Source organism: Phaenicophaeus curvirostris, chromosome 1 (assembly GCF_032191515.1).
Source record: "Phaenicophaeus curvirostris isolate KB17595 chromosome 1, BPBGC_Pcur_1.0, whole genome shotgun sequence".
Classification (NCBI taxonomy): Eukaryota; Metazoa; Chordata; class Aves; order Cuculiformes; family Cuculidae; genus Phaenicophaeus; species Phaenicophaeus curvirostris.
The window spans coordinates 104001984-104024410 of record NC_091392.1 but is presented as its reverse complement, the minus strand read 5'-3'; the positions used below and the strand labels follow the sequence as shown (position 1 = coordinate 104024410).

The 22427-nt window shown below is 38.3% G+C and overlaps 1 protein-coding gene across 16 annotated transcripts in view; it reads left to right on the top strand.

The window, feature by feature from the left end:
• ROBO2 (roundabout guidance receptor 2) overlaps positions 1 to 22427 on the top strand; it is a 905955-nt gene that overhangs the window by 786776 nt on the left and 96752 nt on the right. For 11 of the 16 annotated variants that reach the window (XM_069870339.1, XM_069870284.1, XM_069870376.1 and 8 more), the window contains exons 7-9: positions 994 to 1005; positions 15857 to 15981; positions 20599 to 20770. In XM_069870339.1, the coding sequence (XP_069726440.1) occupies positions 994 to 1005; positions 15857 to 15981; positions 20599 to 20770 (309 nt within the window). The remainder of the gene's footprint in view (positions 1 to 993; positions 1006 to 15856; positions 15982 to 20598; positions 20771 to 22427) is intronic. The other 5 variants (XM_069870289.1, XM_069870386.1, XM_069870331.1 and 2 more) reach the window with 1 other exon arrangement.

The window sequence follows — 22427 nt, the reverse complement described above, 5'->3', positions numbered from 1 at the left end:
CTTCCATGCTGTGTTACTTTTGAATCTGCATATCTTAGATCTGACCCTAGCCTGTACATAAGCATATAGACCTGGTTAAAGTCTTAGAAAGAAAAAAGGAGAAAAAAAAGTGCCTTTGATCAGAAATGCGTAACTACTTCTGCTGCTAAAATAAGAGAATTGCCTCCAGATGCAACCTGGAGTCAATTTTTTGTCCAACTTTTCAGCTCTATACACAGGGACTGACAGCCCTCTTCCCTATCACAACTATAATAAAGGGTTGTTCCTATAATCAAGAAATCACTTGTTGCAGTAGCAACTTTCAATTTTGATATCAACATAAAACAGTATTAACCTGTCGATCACTGAGCAGCAATTTTTTTTAGGATGTAGAAATTATCTAAGCAGTAATTTAGGAGGTTCTGGGTTGAAATCCCTGCCGCCATTTCAGCCTATTTGTTGTATTTTCACCCACATTGTCAGTGAGGAATAAGCAATGTGTTGTAAGCTTTTATACCCGTTAATGAATGAGGAAAACTGTCCTGGGCTTTCTGTAGCCCTTACCAGTAGTGACTTGCCATGCTTAAAATTCAGTTGGTGTTTGACTCAGAAAGTGAACGCCTTTCATCTACTGGCATGACATTTGGCAGTCTGCAGCTTAAATGTTTGTGTTCGTTGGGATCTAAAAGTTTGTGCTAATGTAATTTAATCTTTCTTTTATCAGGCATAAACAATGATACTTGGTGATGGCATGAGAAGATAATAAAATCGTTTCGCAGAAAGTGGTTCCAGTCAGCTTGTTCAGATACTATGCTCAATTAAATGTGATATTAGTAGCAAGTAACTAAACACTAACAACAGTAAACATTTTACTTAGGCTGTCATTTGAGGGGTTAGCAATCCTGGTAGTATCCATAGTGGATGGTAACATTACACGTCATGCATTCTGACAGATATTCTTTTCTTTTTTAATTTCTTTTTTATGTTCTCACTACACCATTGTAATGTCAACAGCTCGCCCCGTTGGTAAGTAACCATCCTTCTATCCATTTTAGCATGGCTTCATGCAATGCTTCATCTTTCATATGCAACAGCATTTAACTGGCTAAAACTAGCAGCCAGTGCTTAATAGTTTTGACTGTCTAACACCAGGCAAGTGATTTTGACTGATAAAGTGCTATTTCTGAACTTTGTGTTTTCTGCTGTGTCATGTATAAACACATTTGCCAAACCACTAACAAATACCAATCAGCAAAACGGGGTGGGCGTAGTGATACTGAGCCAAAATCACTCATTCAGACGTTTTTAACGGTCTGTTTAAGGGCCTGGTATAAAAGCCATTGAAATCAACAGAAAGGATCGTATTGACTTCGGTGAGCTTCTATCAGGCCCAAAACAATCAGCTCATTATGCTTTTATTGCATAGCAGTAAAAGCACAAGCTTTGCATGTCCTGTCTTTCTTGTATCTTTCTAGGAGTTTTGAAATTAAGTAGCCCTGAAATTGATGAGGGGATGGAGTAGATTTCCGTGCTTGTTAAGAAACTTCATCATAGACTTTTGTCCTTAGGTCATCTTGGAGTGCATTTTGGAATGCGCTGTATAGGATGCAGGCTGTTTTGAATAACAAGTCCAGAGAATAACAGCCTCTGGATTTTGAATTCCCACACTGAAAATTTGATTCCTTCCTATACCTTTGAAATAACTTCTGAACATTTATTAAAATCTGAGCATAACTGAAAAACTGTCACTAGCTGAAATTCACTTTCGATGTTACAAAATATCTTGAACATATTACCGAATTTTCATTTGCTGATGTTTACTCTGTGCCTGTATGGATTTTCTGAATAATTTAATGAGTTGCACTGCTCGTCTGATTTTTGTAGTTTGTGTTTAGATGTATCTTTTAGAATAATTATATGATTGCTCTGATTTTTTTATTGCTATCAGAAGTATGTACTGGTGTTTCCAGAGATTGCAGAGGGGTTTAGTCTGTCTCTATGTAGTCAAAAGTTATGTTAAATATGCATTTGACTGAAGTCTGTGAGTTTGAACTTCTCTCAGCTCTTCAATTGTTATGAGTCGGAGGAAGAGAGGTTGGAATAATTTAAAGATAAAATCCAGGTCAAGCCTCTGTTTCTGGAACTAAGGTGATCTCATGTTTATTAGCTTGCTTGTACTAGCATATGTAGAGCAAGCCAAGTACTTCTGCAGTCACAGCATGGCTTATCCATATCTGGAGGATTCCCTGTGCAGAATGGAATCCTCTGTTCTCCATTTGAGATTTTCATAGAATCATAGAACCATAGAATTTTTTGGGTTGGAAGGGACCTTAAAGTTCACCTTGTTCCACGCCTCCTGCTATGGGCAGGGACATCCCACTAGATGAGGCTGCCCAAGGCCCCATCCAGCCTGGCCTTAAAAACCTCCAGGGATGGGGCATCCATAACTTCCCTGGGCAAACTTTGAACTTCAAACTCCAGTTACTACTGTATTATTATGGCATTGAGCTAGTTCTCGAGAAATTAATTTCCAGGATCTGTAATGTGTAAAACTAGCATAAACTCATAAGATAAGTTTCTTTTACACAGAAAATATAGCGTGAATTTAAGATGCTTCTAATGTCAATCTCTTTGGGGATGTGGGGTGTTACAGCTCATAATGAAATCTCCTTCATTCACTAAGAATATGGTACAAGTTTAAAAGCATTTAAAATCTAGATGTTTTTTCTGATTTTGCTCACTCTTAAAAGAAAGGCAAAAGAAAAAGAAAATCACAAAGTAGAGACTGTTTCAGGCTCTGGGAAAGCCACATAAAATAAATGACTGGAGATTGAAAAGAAAATTACAGGTTTCAGCAGTTTTGGTACTGTCTCATTTCAGAAGACTGATTCTTTTTTAAGACATTTCAGGCCATTGAATCATGCATGATTCTTCTCCAAAGCTTATACAGAAGCTCTTGTTCTCAAGTTATTTTATGTCCAGGTCACATAATCATAGAATCACTAGACTGGAAAAGACCCATAGGATCATCAAGTCCAACCATTCCCATCAATCACTAGATCATGCCCATCTTTTAAATACCTCCAGGCATAATGACTCAACCACCTCCCTGGGCAGCCTGTTCCAGTGCCCGATGACCCTTTCCATGAATTTTTTTTTTCTGATGACCAGCCTGAACCTCCCCTGGTGGAGCTTGAGGTCATTCCCTCTTGTCCTGTCCCCTGTCACTTGGGAGAAGAGGCCAGCTCCCTCCTCTCTAGTTGTAGAGAGCAATAAGGTCTCCCTTCAGTCTTCTCCTCTCTAGGCTAAACAACCCCACTTCCAGCAGCCGCTCCTCATAAGACTTATTCTGCAGCCCCTTCACCAGCTTCATTGCTCTTCTCTGGACTCACTTCAGAGCCTCAACATCCTTCTTGTGGTGAGGGGCCCAGAATTGAACACAGTATTTGAGGTGTGGTCTCACCAGTGCTGAGTACAGGGACAGAATAACCTCCCTGGACCTGCTGGTCACACCATTTCTGATACAAGCCAAGATGCCATTGGCCTTCTTGGCCACCTGGGCACACTGCTGGCTCATGTTCAGTCGGCTGTCAACCAACACCCCCAGGTCCTTCTCCTCCAGGCAGCTTTCCAGCCAGACTTCCCCTAGTCCGTGACACTGCTTAGGGTTGTTGTGCCCCAAGTGCAGGACCTGGCATTTGACCTTGTCAAACCTCATGCCATCGGTGTCAGCCCAGCCTGTTCAGATCCCTTTGCAGAGCCTCCCTACCCTCCAGCAGATCCATGCTTCCACCCAGCTTAGTGTTGTCCGCAAACTTGCTAAGGGTGCACTCAATGCCTTCATCCAGGTCCTTGATAAAGACATTGAACAGGGCTGGACCCAGCACTGAGCCCTGGGGAACCCCACTTGTCACTGGCCTCCAGCTGGAGTTAACTCCATTTCACACCACCCTCTGGGCCCGGCCATCCAACCAGTTTTCCACCCAGGAGAGTGTGTGCCTGTCCAGGCCAGAGGCTGACAGTTTCCGAAGCAGAATGCTGTGAGAAACTGTGTCAAAGGCTTTACTGAAGTCCAGGAAGACCACATCCACAGCCTTTCCCTCGTCCAGTAGGCGGGTCACTTTGTCATAGAATGCGATCAGGTTAGTTTGGCAAGACCTGCCTTTCATGAACCCGTGTTGACTGGGCCTGATCACCTGGTTCTCTTGCATGTGCTTCATGATAGCACTCAAGATCACCTGCTCCATGACTTTCCCTGGCACTGAGGTCAGACTGACAGGCCTGTAGTTTTCTGGATCCTCCATCCAACCCTTCTTGTAGATGGGCACAGCCTCCAGACAGCTAGGACTGCTGGAAGATGATGGAAAGGTGTTTGGCAAGCACATCCACAAGGGGTTTGGCAAGCACATCTGCAATATATGATATGATCCACTTGTGTGACCATGCTGTGGTCAATTTGTCATATTCCCTGACTACAATATTTTGTTTTGTTTGCAAGTCATCACCTCGTACAAAGAAAATTCTTCTTTTATGTGATTTATTCAGGAAACATAAATTAGAATGGTTGACCTTAAAATAATTATTATACGGTCATGTGGTCTTTACCAAATTATTTAATTTAGTGATTTTTTTTTTAATTGTGCAAAGATCATTGAATCCAACTCCAACGATATTTAACATATAGAACTCCCATACAAGTGTATATGTAGAGATTGCTGTATGTGAGCAGAACACTTTCTTTACATCTCTTTCTTCTGGTCCTTTACCTGTAGTAAAGGCAATGCTGTCTTTACAATAGCATGTGCCACTACTGTTTTTTGCTTAGGTACCTGAAGCAAAAGTTTTCTGTTTCAGTCCCAAGAAGCCCAAATGATCTTCTGTTAAAATTGTCATTTTACCAGTACTGTGAGTCAACCCTTGTAGCATTTTTTTTTCAGGAAGTTTACTGGAATGCAGTGCAAAATTACCTCTCGTTACAGAAAGGAAGCTAAAGCAACCACTACTTAATATTGTTACGCTCATAGCTCTCTAGGAGGATGACATTTTAACAGAAGTATATTTATGTATTTATGTACATGTTAAACTGCAGGGAAACAGTTTAAAAGTTTATATTCTTATGTGACACCTGAGTATTACCTGTGTATCTCTACCTTTCATCACTACCTCCAATTCAAAACAGACAATGTTTGAATTTATTGTATTTTAAACAAGACCAAACCATTATCTTTCAATGCCTTGTCACTGAAGAACAGGGGAATGTTATTTTTTTAGTATTCCAGGATTGTAATTCTTGCTGCAAACTGAATAATTTTTATTTTCTATTGAGTTTTTTATTTCAAATATTTATATTCTGTTAGTTGTGACATTTTTATTTAAATTTCAGCTTGAGTGAAAAATTCAGGAGTGGGATTACCAATAACTGTGTTTGATTCAAGCAGTTATTAATATACAGGATATACTACATAGACAAAATGAGGTATGGTTCTGCCCAAGGTGGATGGCAGCTGTTGAATTTAACAGTTCTATGCCAGCTTACTCATCATGTTTGGGTTTGCTGTCAGTTAAGTTTACTTTATTTATTGTCATATGCTATAACTAATCTTCCCAGAAAGATGCAACATGCAGCAAATAGCTAGATACTTATGCCACCTACAGAAATTCAGCTTCTGGGATTAACTAAGGAAACAGGGGAAGACACAGTTACAAAACCTTCACTTTCCTACCATGTTGGAGAAATGAGAAACGGATAAGACACCTGCCATGAATTTTCAAAATTTCATGTTAATGGAATACAGTCTATTCACATTTAAGTGCAATGCAACTATATGACGTATTTCACTCTGCTCTGGGAAATTCCCATGACATAAATCAACCTGGCATGATTTAATTGCCTAAGAAGAGTGGTACAGCATGAAACATAAAATAGAAGGGACTGTATTTTAAAAAAAGTTGTATTAGATGTTGTGGCTAGAAATTATATTGTTCAGATGGTTCAGGTTAGTAAGTGAGGAAGTACGAAAGTGTGAAAATATCACATTCATTTGAGACACTGAGGATTTATTAAATATCAGTAATTGCCACCGGTGTGTGACAGAAGAGATGAGATCATGCTTGGCACTGCAGTGCCATCTTTCATTGGCAGAAATTTCAAATCGATATGAAAGTGTGGCAAGTTGCCTATCTGTCTTCTGCTACCACCTTCAGAAAGTTCCAGAAGAGGGTAAGGGCACCAGGTGACATGAGGCTTTTGGGATATGCTTGTTCCTTAAGTGAAAGAATAATATTCTCTTGTTTAAAAACAGGAAAATTCATAGAATCACTAGGTTGGAAAAGACCTCTGAGATCATAAAGCCCAACCGTATCTGTCCACTACTAAGTCATATCCCTAACCACTTCATCTACTCATCTGTATAATACCTCCAGGGATGGTGACTCAGCCATCTCCCTGGGCAGCCTCTTGCCAGTGCCTGATAAAACTTTTGGTGAAGAAATTTTTCCTGATGTCTAATTTGAACCTCCTCTGAAGCGACTTGAGTCCATTTCCTCTCGTCCTATCACTTGTTACTTTGGCAAAGAGAACAACACCCACCTTGCTACAATCTCCTTTCAGGGAGTTGTAGAGAGTGATAAGGTCTCCCCTCAGCCTCCTCTTCTCTAGGCTAAACAACCCCAGCTCCTTCAGCCACTCTTGTAAGACTTGTTCTCCAGCCTGTTCAGCTTCACTGCCCTTCTCTGGACGCACTCCAGAACCTCAATGTCTTTCTTGTCGTGAGGGACCCAAAACTGAACACAGTACTCAAGGTTCAGCCTCATCAATGCTGTGTACAGGGGCACAATCACTTCCCGGATCTTGCTGGCAACGCTGTTTCTGATACAAGCCAAGATGATACTGGCGTTCTTGGCCACCTGGGCCACTGCTGGCTCATGTTCAGTCAACTGTCAAACAACACCCCCAGGTCCTTCTCTGCCAGACAGCTTTCCAGACACTGTTCCCATGTAGCACTGCATGAGGTTGTTGTGTCCCAAGTGCAGGACTCTGCACTTGGCCTTGTTGAAACTTATCCTGTTGTTCTCAGCCCATTGATCCAGCCTGTTCATACCCCTTTGCAGAGCATCCCTAACCCTCAAGCAGATCAACGCTTCCACCCAGCTTACTGTCATCCGTGAGCTTGCTAAGGGCACATTAAATCAAGGTCATTGATAAAGATATTGAATAGAACTGGACACAGCACTGAGCCCTGGGGAACACCACTAGTGACTGGCCTGCAACTGGATTTAACTCTGTTTACCACCACTCTTTGGACTTGGCCATTCAGCCTGTTTTTAACCCAGCAGAAAGTATATGCCTGTCCAGTCCAGTGGCAGTTTCTCAAGACGAATACCATAGGAAATCGTGTCAAAGGAAAAGGTCAGGTACAGTACATCCACATTTCCCTTATCCATTAAGCAGTCACATTGTCATAGAAGGAAATCAGGTTAGTTTGGCATGACCTGCCTTTCAGAAGTCCATGTTGACTGGGCCTGATCAACTGGTTTTCTTTTATGTGCTGTGTGATAGCACTCAAGATGACCTGCTCCATGACCTTCCCTGGCACCAAGCTCAGACTGACAGGCCTGTAGTTCCCTGAATCCTCCCTCTGACCCTTCTTGTAAATGGGTGTAACTTTTGCCAACCTCCAGTCAAGTGGAAATCCCCAGGCTGCCAGGACTGCTGGTAGATAATGGAAAGGGTTTTGGTGAGCACCTCTGCCAGTTCCCTTAATAACTTTGGGTGGATTCCATCTGGCCCTATAGACCCGTGAATGTCTAATTGGCTGCATAGGTCTCTAACCATTTCCTCTTGGATCATTGGAGCTTTGTTCTGCTCTCCCTCCCTGTCTTCTGGTTGAGGAGGTTGAGTACCCAGAGAACATCTTACCTTAGTATTAAAGGCAAAGAAGGCATTAAGTAACCCAGCCTTGTCTTCATCCTCGCCATTATTGTTCCCCCTGCATCCAGTAAAGGATGGAGGTTCTCCTGGCCCTGATTTTATTGCTGCTATATTTGTAGAAAGAATTTTTTTTAATCTTTTCAGAGAAGCGGCCAATTTAAGTTCTAGTTGGGATTTAGCCCTTCTTATTTTCTCTCTACGTGATCTCACTTCATCCCTGTAGACCTCCCAAGACACCCCTTCTTCCAAAGCTCATAAACTTTCCTCTGTTCTCTGATATCCACCCAGATTGCTCTGCTCAGCCAAGCTGGTTTTCTCGCATATTTTCCAGCACACGGGGACAGCCTGCACCTGCATCACCAGGATTTCCTTCTAAAAGACATACTGTGATGTCCTGATTATTTCTACTCTGATACCAAATATGTGCCACTACTCACACAAAAGTTACAATTACAGCAAGTGCAGGAAGTGCTCAAGGGTCTTCTTTGTTTGTTTGTTTGTTTGTTTTCAGTTGCTGGACTCTAACTTGAGAAAGTTTTAATAAGTTTAATGTATAAATATTTTTTTACTTTCCTGAAGAATGCTCAAATCAGTGGGAATCATCTTCTTACTTCAGTGGATTCTGAGTCCCTCCATATGTCTTTGAAGATTAGCGCATGAAAAAGTTTTTTGATGTGTTGCTCCCTTCAGACTTTTCCCTTCCTTTTTCTAAAAGGAGAAATCACTTACTTTTCCTTCAAGAGGAGTGTGGAAATCAATACATTAATCTATTTACTTTTCCCTTTACCTTCTTTGCTCACTTGCTGGTAGCCATATTACAGTTTGAGTATGATCTCAGTATTATTCAACCACAAATCTAATGTACTCACTACTCCTTCATTTGTCAACCAGCATAAATAGTCTCTTTTCTTCCTCACTCATTTTCCTTTCTTTACTTGACAGTGGCCCAAATTGAGCAGAATATCCCCTCTCAGCCTTTTTCATTCTCAAAGATAAACAAAGCAGGATTTTGGGATCTTTCTCATTATAGATGTAGCCTATTAGCCTATCTAGGCTCTTTACTCTTCTCATCATCTCCTTAGCTCTTCTCTTCAGCATGTGATTCATGGGTTTTTTTTTTGAAGGAGATAACCAGATTACAGTCATTATTTTGATGAAACCTCACTATATCAGCAAGGGGTATGCTTTTCATTTTTTTAAACGTGTTACCAGCAAACCCTCCTGCTCTCTCCCATGACAAAAGGAATCATGGCAGATTACATGTCTTTGTTGACATAATTTGTTTTATTGGCTATACTCACAGAAGGTATGGGAGCGCATGCCATCCCCTAATGGTACAGTTTACATTAGCAAGTGGGATAAAGTGTTATCATTTTAGGAAAGCACATCTTTTCTGTCTGTCTGAGTAGAAGGTACATCCTGAATCACAGACACTTGAGGAAAAAAGGAAAACAATTAAAAAGCATTGTCTAGAGTAGAGAAAGTCCTGAGTAAACTAAGTTGTTAGGCAGATAAAAATCAATGCTACATTTCTTTATAAGCATCAAAACTAAATGAAGTACTTTCTAGAAAGGATTTTCTAGGAGCATCTGTAAGGTGCAGAGGCCACTTAAAAGAGATCATTAGACAAGATCTAATGAAACAGAGATTAAATGACAGCAGGCTACAGTCTCATGTTGAGATGAAATTTACACCAAATATTTAAACTGTATGTTTGCATGTACAGTAAAACAAAGAGGAGGGGATCAGGAAGGGTGCTGCTGATGAACTCAGAGTTCTGGACATGGGGAGAGGGGAGTGTTAGAAAGTAGATGCACTCTTTTCTGCTGTGTAGGAGGCAGAGTTAGATTATTTTTTTATTTTTCTCATAATTTTGTTTTATTGACATTAGTACTAGGTAAGAATGAAGAACAAATCCTTGGTAGTATTTTTAAGTTTTTTGTGCTTTAACTTTTGTTATAAAAATTATAAATACAGATTTGACAGTTATGTTAATTAAAATTGGCAGTGAATCTCTGAATATAAACCAAACCTGTTCTTCATTATTCTTTATCTCACATCTCTTTTTTTCACCATGTAGATTTATCCCACTTCTCTCTTTTAGGTCATCCAGGGATAAAAGAGAGATTTTATGTGTCAAAATATATAGGACAGTTAGCAGGTTTTATTTATTGATTTTCTAGACTCCTTTCTCCTCTTGCATAGAAAGAGAAAAATACTTATGCTGCCATGCTTTAATATTATCTGTTTCAGTGTTTTAGAACAACTGAAAGATAAAAATGTTGTTACCCTTTTTGAACCACTCACAGATGTTCATCAGTGGGCAATAAACAATTCCAGTTAAAAACGAAACACTCATCTTTATTATTTTAGCTTGCCTAAGTCATCTTCATGGTAAATTCCATTTGCAGTTCACTGTCAGCTGAAATTAGTTACAATTAAAGGTTTTGAAATCTGTAATTTAATCCCTTTAATATTTACTGCTGTTGCTCTTTTCAAGTAATATTTTGTTTTTTCAATGGGTCTGATCCAAAGACCACATAAGCCAACAGAAGAATTTCTACCAGCTTCAATGAGCTTTAAATAAAGCCTCATATGCCATGGTATGTGAGGACATTTTATCTAAGTACATGCAATTTAAAGATTACTAAAGTTTTCATTATCTGAAAATTGTTTGGATTATGTAAAATGAGTTTGGTCTCATAGTGGCAGCCTTAGGTAATTGATGATGTTTAGAAAAAATCCAAACAACAACAACAAAAATCCCGCTGATATTAGTTTCTGTGGTTACAATTCCATTTCTGCTTGCAGGAGCCATACTGGACTAAAACTTGCTACAATGTCTACTTTTAATTAAAATCACAGCAATATATACACACCCCAGGGCACACGGGCCGAGGGAGGTGCTGTAAATGGGTCATGATAATAAAATTCCCTTAGGATCTTTGAATTCAATGTGTACCACAAATCACAAGTTCATCTTAAAAATCTGTGTCATTAGAAGAAAATATTGCTAATATTTAATGCAGAATCAGTGTACTTTTTGCTATAAATTTGCATTTTCCTGTGGTAATTTCCCCCTCCCCTTCTGAGACTTCTTTCTCAGTCAAGCTTCTGTACATCAGCAGCTCTATCACCTCCTGGTGACTCAGTATAACCTTTAGTATTCAGTAACACTGCTGGGAAAGAAATGAATGCAATCCATCCCATAAGATTAGAAATTCTGCTACCTATTAAGGTTGGAGAAGAGTTAAGAAATCCCTTTGAAATAATTTGCAGTGTTTGTTTCTTCCTTTTTTTCCTAAAGCTCTTTAACACTTAAGCAGAGGCTACCTACATATGCATCCATTAATAGAATAAAAGATCCATTCAGTCATGCATAAAATGACATCTCGAAAGAGTGCAACAGAATGCACTCTTCCCATTTTCAACAACATAACTAATGCTCACTATGGCTCATGCTTTTCTATCTCCATTTTAATTCTTCCAGTAGAATACTGTTCTGTGCTGTAAAAACAGTTCTGAACATGATGTGATTAACCTTAGGGTCCCCCCATCCCCTCGTCTCAAAGCCCCCTTGTACATGGCCTATGCTTTCTATTCATGTTCAACCATCTGATTTCCATATCATCCTGCTCAGCCTCACAAGCTGCTATTAGCATAACATAGCTTTAGTGTGACAGTGATTGAAGCCAGTGCTTGCTGAATGCAGTATCAAAGCATAATTTGCCAGAAATCAAATCTAATTTACTGTGTACTATTTAAATTTCTCATAAAGAAAAAAAAAAGAAAAGAAGTTTCAATAGAAGTATACTAAGTCTGTAGTCTTAATTGTTCTTTTTTCATATTTTTGTCTAGTCTGGAATTCAAGTAATATATTTCCTTTTAAAGCGATTGTCTTTGACTTTCAAATGTCAGTTAAGCAAGAGTTTTTCCACTTTGTTTATTCCAATCCAGTTAATGTTACATCTGAAACAGTAAAGGCTAATAGTTTCATAGGGACAACGCTCAGTTTGCTGCTTGATAACAGTTTTTTCAACAGATTCTTCTAATGACCTTAATGTTTAGCTGAATTAAACATTAAACTGCCACATAACTTTAACAACTGAAGCATATCGAGCCTGCTGTTATTTCTCTAACTGTACCTTTTGAGAATGTTTTAAAATTTCACCTACTCTGAGAGAAGCAATAGTAGCTTGAATTCGGGTTTGTCCAACATTCCACTGAAGCTGAATTTGAGGAAATTATGGTCTCAGTTAACCTTTTTGCAAAATGGGAGTAATAATATTTATCTATCTTTATAATCAGCACCTATATATGAAGATAATGATCTGTATTTTTAGGTAAATTGAAGACCCCAAATGTTTATTCTGTCAAAGAAGCCTTGCTGTCTCTGAGCAGACAATGGCAGTCTTACTGCTTTGGTAGTTATACTTGACTATGAATTATTCCTGCAATTATTAACTATTGCTTTCAGTTACCAACTTGCATTATGCAGCTGGTAACTGATAGATAAAAGTTATATGGGGAAAACATTGTTTATATGCTGTAAATAAGGTCATTTTTATCAGAGTCTGTTTGTAAACAGAGCTATAGCAGCATATGACAACAAACTAGAACAAAATGGAAGTTTCCTTCATTATAGAACCCCATCTCTGAATAAATAAAAAAAGCACATACAAGGTTTTACCTTTCCAAAGTGAAGGTTTTTATTTTCTTTAAAATTATGATATAAAATAGTTTGGCTGAAGGATTTGATTTTGTGCTTTAATTAATGTATTGAACAATAAAAGTCAGTTCCTTGTGAGATCAAGAGATTATATTTAAACATAATGTCTGATTAATGTATTTATTTTACAGTGAATTTCTAGTAATTATGGCTGCAGATAAATGCAAGGAAAAAAATCCTTGCATAAGCATACATCATTGTTTACTAGAGTGTTTAAAAGCCTAAACTAGTAGCTGTGACACCGTGAATCTTCTGTTCACCTGATATGGCAAATGCTGGAGAGGACTTGGAGTGTGACAGGGAGAGAACAGAATAACAGGGTCAGTCCTCGTTATTTGGATTATCTGTACTAAACTACAGCCTTAACAGCTGTTTCTTTTCCTTGGCTTTTTGCAAAAGAAAGGATCAATTTTCTACTCTTAAAAAACCCAGAGATGTTAAAAGTTAAGAGCAGATAAAAAACTAGAAACTAAGTAGAAACTAGGGTGTTCATCTCTCATTATCTTTTGGCTACCAAATTACCTTAATTTGGTCCTTGGAATGTCTGGGACAGCAACAAGTTCAGTGGTATTACATCTGCTCAGAGCTTTGAATTATTGATTTACAGTATAGCCTTGTGTGTGAGAGAATATTTAAAATGAACTCTTAAACTTACCTACTTTATATTTATTTGGTTACGTGATCTGAAAGAGGCTCATGGAAATGCCACACCATTCTTCCTTCTGTTGAGGCATCTCAAGCACCATCTGCATAACATACTCCTAGTGCACCAAACACGCCTACACTGCGATCTTGGATATCAGTCATGCTTAGGTATAATCTATGTATAAATCTCCTGCCACCAGGTTTTAATGTCACAACAGAAAAATAATGGTCTTGAGGCCACTCATAATGCAGCATAGACATAGGACTCATGCATAGTTCCTGTCAAATGCAAATACAACAGAAGAAGTTAGAGGTTTTCTACTCACCTTTCTGCCTGAGCTTGCTATTGATTCTATATTAATATCCTGAGCAATGAACATATATGGGCAAGCAGCGAGTACTGAACTAAATCAATGGCCTTTATTAAGTGGGTGGTGAGAACTGTAGAGATACCTTAGCCTAAGCTACGCCTATATGAATGCAGGTTTCTAATTCATACATAAAGGTGTTGCTCTGTTTCCTTCCCCATATGACTGATTGAACAAACACATGTGGTAGTTACCACAGCACCGCTTGGTGACACCTGTAGGGACTGCAAACAGAAATGCAAGGTAAAGCATGGCAAGGAAAGAAAAAATGCTGCTGTCCATCCAGTGCTTAAGGAATAGTACCGAATGAGTTCAAATCTTGATGTGTGTAGCAACTTCTGTGGTCTTACAGAAACCTCAAAACATATAGGTATAACTGGGCAGCAGCAGGGCACCAAACCTTAGGTCCCTGCCCTTTCAGAAGACGAACACCTGCTGAGGCTGACGGAAGTTGTGGACACTTCTGTTTCCAGACAGGCCAAAACGTGTGTTCAGGAATTGTGAGGCAGAAGGACGACTCCTCGTATTGTCCTCACCCTCTGCCTTCCACATTGATAGTGATTTACATTTACTAAGTGCTTTGCAGTTCTTGTTCTAAGAATGCATTTAACCAGGGCTAGTCAAGTGGTGCTTTTTAGACTCCTGCTTATCTGTGAAGTCTTGGGGAGTACCTCGTGCGGTAACTGTAAAGTATATTTAAAAAAAATCACATCTGCATACATTTCTATAGAGTTAGCAGATTTGTGTCTGTGCTGTCAGCAGGTGTAATCGGAAGCAGGGTCTTGATTGCTTTTCATGCCTAATTAAATAATTTGTAATTATAATGGTGAAAATATGGTTTTCTAAAACACTTACATTCTATTTACCTAAAAGCTTAGTGTTCCTAAACCATCCCCTTCCACAACCTCCAAACCAGGAATGGAATAGAAGAAAATTAATGTGGGAGTTTTTATTATTAATATTATTTTGTCCCCTTCTTCAGCCTGCCCCAAAAGTTATCTAGTCTTTTGATGAGAATATTTGGAGACATTTCTTACATTTTAAAGATATGTCAACCAATACAAATCCAATTCTAGTGAATTCCAGTGTTGAACTAAGACTGAAAGTTTTGCATGTCATACATAAAGAAGTTATTTGCTTTATCACATCATGCTCAAGATAGTCACTGATGTCAAGCTTTTTTCTCTCAAATCCTCCAATGCTACTTCTTCACCACTTTCCTTCTGTACATTAACACCTTTTCTCTCGTTTCTTATTCCCACTAAACATTAACTCTCTATTCTCCATCAACACCCTCAGACAAGTAAAACTTTTAGAAATTGTTCACTTCTGACTCTGCCTCCTGGTCCCCTATGTCTGAACAATGTTAATACCATCTCTTTGAATACGTACCCCGTCCTGGTTCTTCTTTCTTGTTTCAGCTCAATTTTCTCCTTTTCTGCTTTCCTTGTCTCTTCCTAATCTCCTGGAATACGTATTCCTTCTTTCTCACCACTCACTGCTGTGCACTAAATCTTCAACTGTTTCTTCTTTCTTGTCTTTACACAAGCTTAAATCAGCATCTCTCAAGTTTGTGTTGTTGTGGCAACTGTACTTTTTACAGCAAGTCCTCCTTCCCACTCCATTATTGACCCACACTACCCCTAAGACAAGTGAGGGAGCTCTTGAACTTCTGTCCTTCTGCTGTCATCCAGGCCTTCTTCTCTTTCTTGATAATTTTTAAAAGTCTAGAGAGGCAGACTGAAAAAGGCAGTCTGTATATCCTAATTCATACCTTGCTATACACAACAGCCCCAGACAACAATTTCTATGAGGCGTAGAGGGTATGAGAGTGCTGATACATGGCCAGAACAAAGACAGAATATATCTAGAGTCAGTATCATAAACATCCGACTGCTGCTCCTTAGCATTTATTGTCATCAGAACTTATACTAGCATGTATGGTTGTAACATTTCTATGTTTCTTTCTGGGGTTTTTTTGTTTGTTTTTTTTACAACTGGGGATATCACGTGCTGATATTGCTGCTCTTTTTGTTGCTGTTGTTTTTGTATATATATTAGTTCTGTCTATACTAATGAATGTTTCTGGTCTTATGTCCTCTGGCATAAAAAAAACTCCATAATGTTGTCTCTTTCCTTCAATGTTCCTTGTCTCCCCCTTGCAAAATATCTTAAATTTACTCCATGTTTTTTCTTACATTGTAGCTCCCCCACAGTTTGTGGTGAGACCGCGAGACCAGATTGTCGCCCAGGGTCGAACAGTGACTTTTCCATGTGAAACTAAAGGAAACCCCCAGCCAGCTGTTTTCTGGCAAAAAGAAGGAAGCCAAGTAAGTTATATGTACCCTATGAATTTTTCAAACCTTTCAATCTAGTTATTTTGTTACATTTTTAGGAATGTTATTTCTTTTGCCTTTCACAGATTCTTCTAACCTTTCACAGGAATTTGCCTTTTAAACTATCATTATTTTTTACAGAGATTTTTGTTGCTGTTTTTTAAAAAATATTATTACTGTGAAGAACTCAAAGGCCATTTAAGCTGGTGACATTTGTGCTAGGTGCTGTTTAAGTGTATAAAAGCAAAAGTACATATCTTAAAGACTTTTCATTCCGAAACCCCCAACAAACAGGTGGATGAGACAAACATAGTAGATATAAAAGATATGACACAATTTTTAACTAATCTGAATCAGAAATTACAGTTCACAGCCTGTCTGGACATGATCGAGCAAATATATATCTAGCAAGTTGATTTTCATTGGCATATTCTCATAGTGGATACAGATACAGGTTTTGAACACACAGATGCTTTTCCTAGTAAAATTGTCTCAGGAAACTTCCGAATCTGGTTTTGGAAATATTTTGCTGATCCTTACTGTAATTTCTTGAAAGCAACATTTCTGATGTAACAGTCAACGTTACTGTCGGCCGACACTAACCTGTATAGCTTGGTATTTGAATGTCATGCCATAACATTGTTATACTGCTGTTGTTGTATTGGCACTATGTTAAGGCAGAAGTCAGACCTTCTCACTTTCAATCTACAGTTCATGTTAGGAAGTTAAATTTGAACACTGTAGACTATGTACCGTATTCTCTTTTGCACTTGAGGAAAGATTAAAAGGGAAAATGGGGGCTCAGGGATAGTGCCTTCTCCAACACCCTGATGAAACCTGTCATGGCTACATCTGTCTATGCATCTATATTGTATACCTTTCTCTGTTGGCTAAATTAGTCTTTTCAGAGCCCTGTGCTACTTTTTCCCATATGGTGATATGTGAGTTAGCTCAAGTATCTCTACTGGGCTGTGCAGTACAGATGTGATGTACTTTTTGTCTAATCTGGAGGCATTTTGGGTACCAGCTCAGGTGAAAAGTGAAATAAGAACTAAACCATGGATCTGCCATTCTACTCCACTTGCTCCTATTTCACCTTCTCACAAGGTCTGAAATGACAGGGTCAAGTCTGACAGCACTTTTTGCCCTGTCGCATTTGTGACTTAAAAAGATGTGACACTATTACTTTATGGGTGTAAGCTTCTATGAGTTCAAACTTAACCTTCAGTATGCTTCTTTCAGTGTATTACTTGGACAACTTTAGATCTAGCCTCCATGAATCACGTCGTGGAAAAGCACAGTATAGTGAGTGCTCACTTAGGTGAAAAATGTTCCAAGCAGAAAGAAGAACAGGCTGTTGAAATTAAAGTAGGAAGTACTGATGTTCTAGCAAATATCTCAACACCCTTCCTTGTAGAGCATTTTAATAACATGGTAATGTTTATGTAAAGTGAGCTTATAGTGTCACACTTGAATCTAATAAAGTGGACATCCATCATGATGCAATAAAGAGAAGAGCTTCTAATTAAAGTAGGACATCATTTGCAGGATTAAAGTCATTTAACGTAATTGAAAAGTGTTAATACTCTATTTTATCTTCTTCCATTCGTATCACTTCAAGGGTAAAAACATTTTAAGGTGAAAATGCATCTTGTGTCTTTAATTGAATGTTATTACCTACTGATTGTACCACGTTGAAGCTGTTTAATTGCAAACCTGGAATATTAATTACTATATTGAGAACCAGATCCCTGAGGGTTAGAATAGTGCCTTTTGGCAAATAAATGCAACATAAAAATTGATATGTACATGGTTTATAATCAAACCTTGAAATGTATCTCAAACATGATTCACTACATTCTTATGTTAATCTTAATTTTGAGTATTAATGAAGTAACACAAGTTAGTGCTACCATCTTGAGATACAACTTGCCAGATTTTGTAATGAGATGCCATAAAGAGATGAGTTTCCACATGCTGTACATCATCATACATATATGGAGGAAAGTATTTTGGCCAAATTACATGACTTTTCACCCTTACGTGCCTGGCTACAAGTTATTGCTTGACTTTACAATGCTTGCTTCTGCTTTTATTCGAGGAACTGTTTGCAGCATCACTGTTATTGTTAAGAGTGATGTTATGTAGTGATGTTAGCCCACGCTAGTAATTGCAGCACATTTTTCATTATGAATCCATTTCTCAATCCTGTGTTTCTGAGCACAACCAGCTGGAAGGGAGGGGAGCTGTTCCCTCCTGAGAAATTTTCTGTGGCAGCTTGTGTGTAAACAGCTGGTCCTTTGTACTCAGTAGACTTTTCCCCAGAGATTAACAGCTGCCCACCAATGAAATGCACCAGGGCAGGGCATGTGTAACCTTTAGATGTAATCTCTGGATTAAATTCTTTCTTGAGATAAATTCAGTGGTATCATATCACAGTTGAATCTGGTCCTCCTGTTTGCAACCCAGCATTGTGTCCAGATGAGCAACCTGACAGCTAATTAAAACCAATGAAATTGTAAGAACATTTAAAAATGGGTTGTACTGTAATTTTGGACAAGTTATAGTTCATAGCTATGTGGTTTTCAATGGGAGGAGACATGAGACTGATGAACACCTCCTGATATGTGGAATATTGACTGGGACATGTTACCTCTCCAGAACAGATAAGCACATGCTGAAGTTAAAAAGAAGAGTAGCCTCCTCCTTCTAATGCAGTGACAAGGAGAACTCTAGAACTTTTTTCTCTTAAGACTTAGGAGTTTGATCCTTGAACTATCTTCTATGTTATGTTTCTTTTAACATTTTTTGTGATGAGTGGTAAAGGGAATCAAGCTCAGCTATATCAAAATTCTCTGCTTTCTATAAAATTTAGTGGAGCTTAAGTAATGCCCTTTTTTGGCAAGTATCGGTGCCAGGAAGAGGTTGTTCTGAAAGTTCCAAGGCAGTTCAGAAAACAGAGCAATTTTTTGAGACCCACTTAGTCCTGTAGCCTGAAACTGTTTCAGGATTTTCACACTTTTTTTCTTATTGGATCGGACATGTTTACTGGCTGCAGATTGATTTTTGAGGAAAAAAAATTGCTGTGAAAAATTTCTTGAACATTGATATTGAAAGAGGGTAAGGGAAAAGACTCACCCTAGGGTGACAAGTAGCATAGTAGTTTAATACAATTATATGGATACCTGGACTGTTGAATCTTATTTAAAGTGTATCTCTCTCCTTTTATTGCCAAAACCAGAGAGAAAAAGGTACGAGTTTCAGTTCAAAGCAGAATTTTTAAAAATCCAATTTTGTTGCTTGTGTATTCCAGATAGTTTTTTGTAAAATATTAAGTTCTACTATAGAAGAAGCAGATCTACAGAAAATTCTTTTAATACCCTACTCAGTACATTTAGATTTCCTCTTTAGAGTATTTAGACAGGCTTAAAAGTTTGTAGGGAGTCATCATTAGAAAGTACAGCAGAGCTATACAGAGCTGCAGTAATGACTGAAAGCTTGTCACAACATGGTAACAGTGTTTTGGGATAATTCTGATACAAATAATCTATTTTTCATAGAGGCTTATTTAGCTGACATAAAAAACAGACCTTGTTTTCCTGGAATTGCTGTTGTTTAATTATTGGTTAATCAGTTCCCCCTTCTATTTCACTGGGCACTGCTGCGGACCTTTCTGTTCACATTGCCTCCCTTTTCCCGTTCTTTTTTAGTCAAATCAAAAGCTATGCCAGATGATATAGCTTTTTCCTTGAAAACACAGCCCTCAACATTCAAACCTCTTTGGTCCTTTTCTATATTATTGATTCATTCTGTCCTTCATCATATGCAATGACTACTACATCCGTTCCAGTTACTCTTATTAGCATCTCTCTTTTCTCCAATCCAGCCCAAAGGCAAAAGATTACCTCCCTGTTTTGTGCTAACTGATTTCTTATCCCACATTAAATTATTTTTTCTTTTTGAGATTTCCATATCATATTTATACCCTTTTTCTTCACCCTCAAGGCTCCATGCTGCTTTTCTCCTTTTATATATCTTAGTTTTAATTTCCTTTTACTTCTCCACTAAGCTGTCATTCTCTGCCAGCTTCTCCTACTTTATGACCTGTCTGTATCTTCCTCTCAGCTTTCCTTCCATGCCTTGCTCTTACTATCTCCTTTGCCCAGAATGTAGTCAAAGCCAAACAATAGCGATATGCTATCTCACATCACCAGGACTCAGTTCTTTCTGGTAGTTTTTTAATTCTTACTGTAGTGTTGTGTCCTCCTGGTTTGATCGCCAACTAAGTGTATCATTACAATTACATTCGGAATGAAGAAGAAATTGTTACTAATACAAACCACTCAGGTGTTGTTGTTGGAAAATTTCTTCTCGCCTATACCCCCGGCTAGAATACAACACTGTGTGCTGTCAAGGGCTGTTTCTAATTTAAACTGCAAGATGCCAGAGGCAGGGAAAGCTAGATCTATATGTTCATAAAGTCATAACCACCATTACTTTTTCTTCTAGTTTTATATATTGTACTTTTAAGGAAAAATCATTGTCTCTCTAGCTGAGGGAAAAGTGGTGCTTTTATGTTTTGAATTGATGTGAGATTAATTGTCTTTGCAGAATCTACTCTTTCCAAATCAGCCTCTCCAGCCCAACAGCAGATACTCAGTGTCACCAACTGGAGACCTCACTATTAACAACATTCAGCGGTCTGATGCAGGCTACTACATCTGTCAAGCACTGACGGTTGCTGGAAGCATTTTAGCAAAGGCTCAGCTGGAGGTTACTGATGGTAAGCTATAGAAATTCCTATTGTTTTTTTCCTGTCAAAAGTATTTTAAAAGCAGTGTAAATAAAGGCATATGAGATCACATAATTCACACAAGTAAACAGACAAGTTTCTACAGAAAATACAATGAAAAAGAGTCTCTCAATTCTCTACGGTATCAAAAAGACATTGAAGTCTAGTTTCCCTTTTGCTTGCTTTCTGGAGATTCCTTGCAAACAAGGGACAAACCAGCTTAGAATGGAGTTGATGACGAAGATTCTCGGTTCACTAGAGCTAATAAAGAAGTGCAAAAAAACCCTTATGAAGAATAAATAGGTTTGTGATTAAAGCAGTGAATCAGGGTGCAGAAAATTGAGGTTCAGTTCCATCAGCCTTCAGTATTATGTTATTATTATCAGCTAGTTTGGGGATATGTCTGTAGCTCAATTAAATCAACACAGTTGCCTTGAACTTACTGGAGTACAGTTGGTTTAGAACAATGAGAATGTGTAGGCCTTTAGTTCTTCTGTGAAAAAGGCACCTACCTCAGAACTGCATTCTAAGAATTACTCAGTATGGACAGGTGTGAAAACAGCAAATATGTAGGTAAAGAAGAGTTTTCATGAAAGGAAAAACATTATATAATCTGTCTTGATGTTTCTATTTCTAGATTTGGGGTTTGAAATTTATCCTGCTTGCCTGCTTGAAGTTTACCTTGTTCCATTGACAACCATGAATCCTTTTCATATGTGAGGAATCCTGTTGATATTCCTCTTCATCCCATAGTGAATAGAAGCCAATTTGCATCTTTCAGTGTTAGCGAAGAAAATAACAGAATTCCTCTTACACTAGGAGATTGTGGCATTCCCTGGTATCATTATTCCTTGTCTTAACTGACTCGTTAAATATCTCCTGACAGACTTTGATGAATTTTTTGCCATTAAAATTGTTGTTATATGCAGAGGTCTACTTTTACCTTTCCCTTAGAGACTTGCCCACACCATGAAAGTTTGAAAAGATGTCTAATTCTGAATAATCTGGCTTTTCACAAGAGCATATTCATCACAAGTGACAGGTAGAGAGGTTCAGGCTCATGTTATAGAGGTTTGAGCTTTAATTTGATGCCTTTTCTTTGTTTCCCAAAAGCTGTCTATGTTTTTATGACAGGGAGAGATAATTTCTGCCTTATCCTTGCATCTTTACAAGCACATTGCTTTTCTGTAAAGTAGTTTCTGGAGACTAAAGCTGAACCTTCACTCTACAGTCTCTTTAAGTCCTTTCTTTCATGGTCTATGACAAAATGATGCATTTTCATTGAATTCAAATTTAAATGTAGATTAAAAGGTCATTTAAAATTAATGGAAAGGCAGTATTTTTTAATATCTGTCCATAGCACTGCCTGATTCAGTGCCAAGACTGTGATTGGAATAAATAGAACACACAAATATTGGCTAAGAGGACATTGAGCTGTTAATGGTTGCACCTGGTGATGCTGTATAGATTTACTGCAACAGAGGCTGAGAGGATCAAATCAGGTTCAAGGATATTGGTGGTGAGAAATTCTTCCTTTTAATAGACAAGCCCCTGGAATTTTTGTTCATTTACTTAATAAGTCAACAGATATCTCACAAAACTGACCCTGTTAAATGGAAACTCAACTACTATTAATTCTCATTAAAGG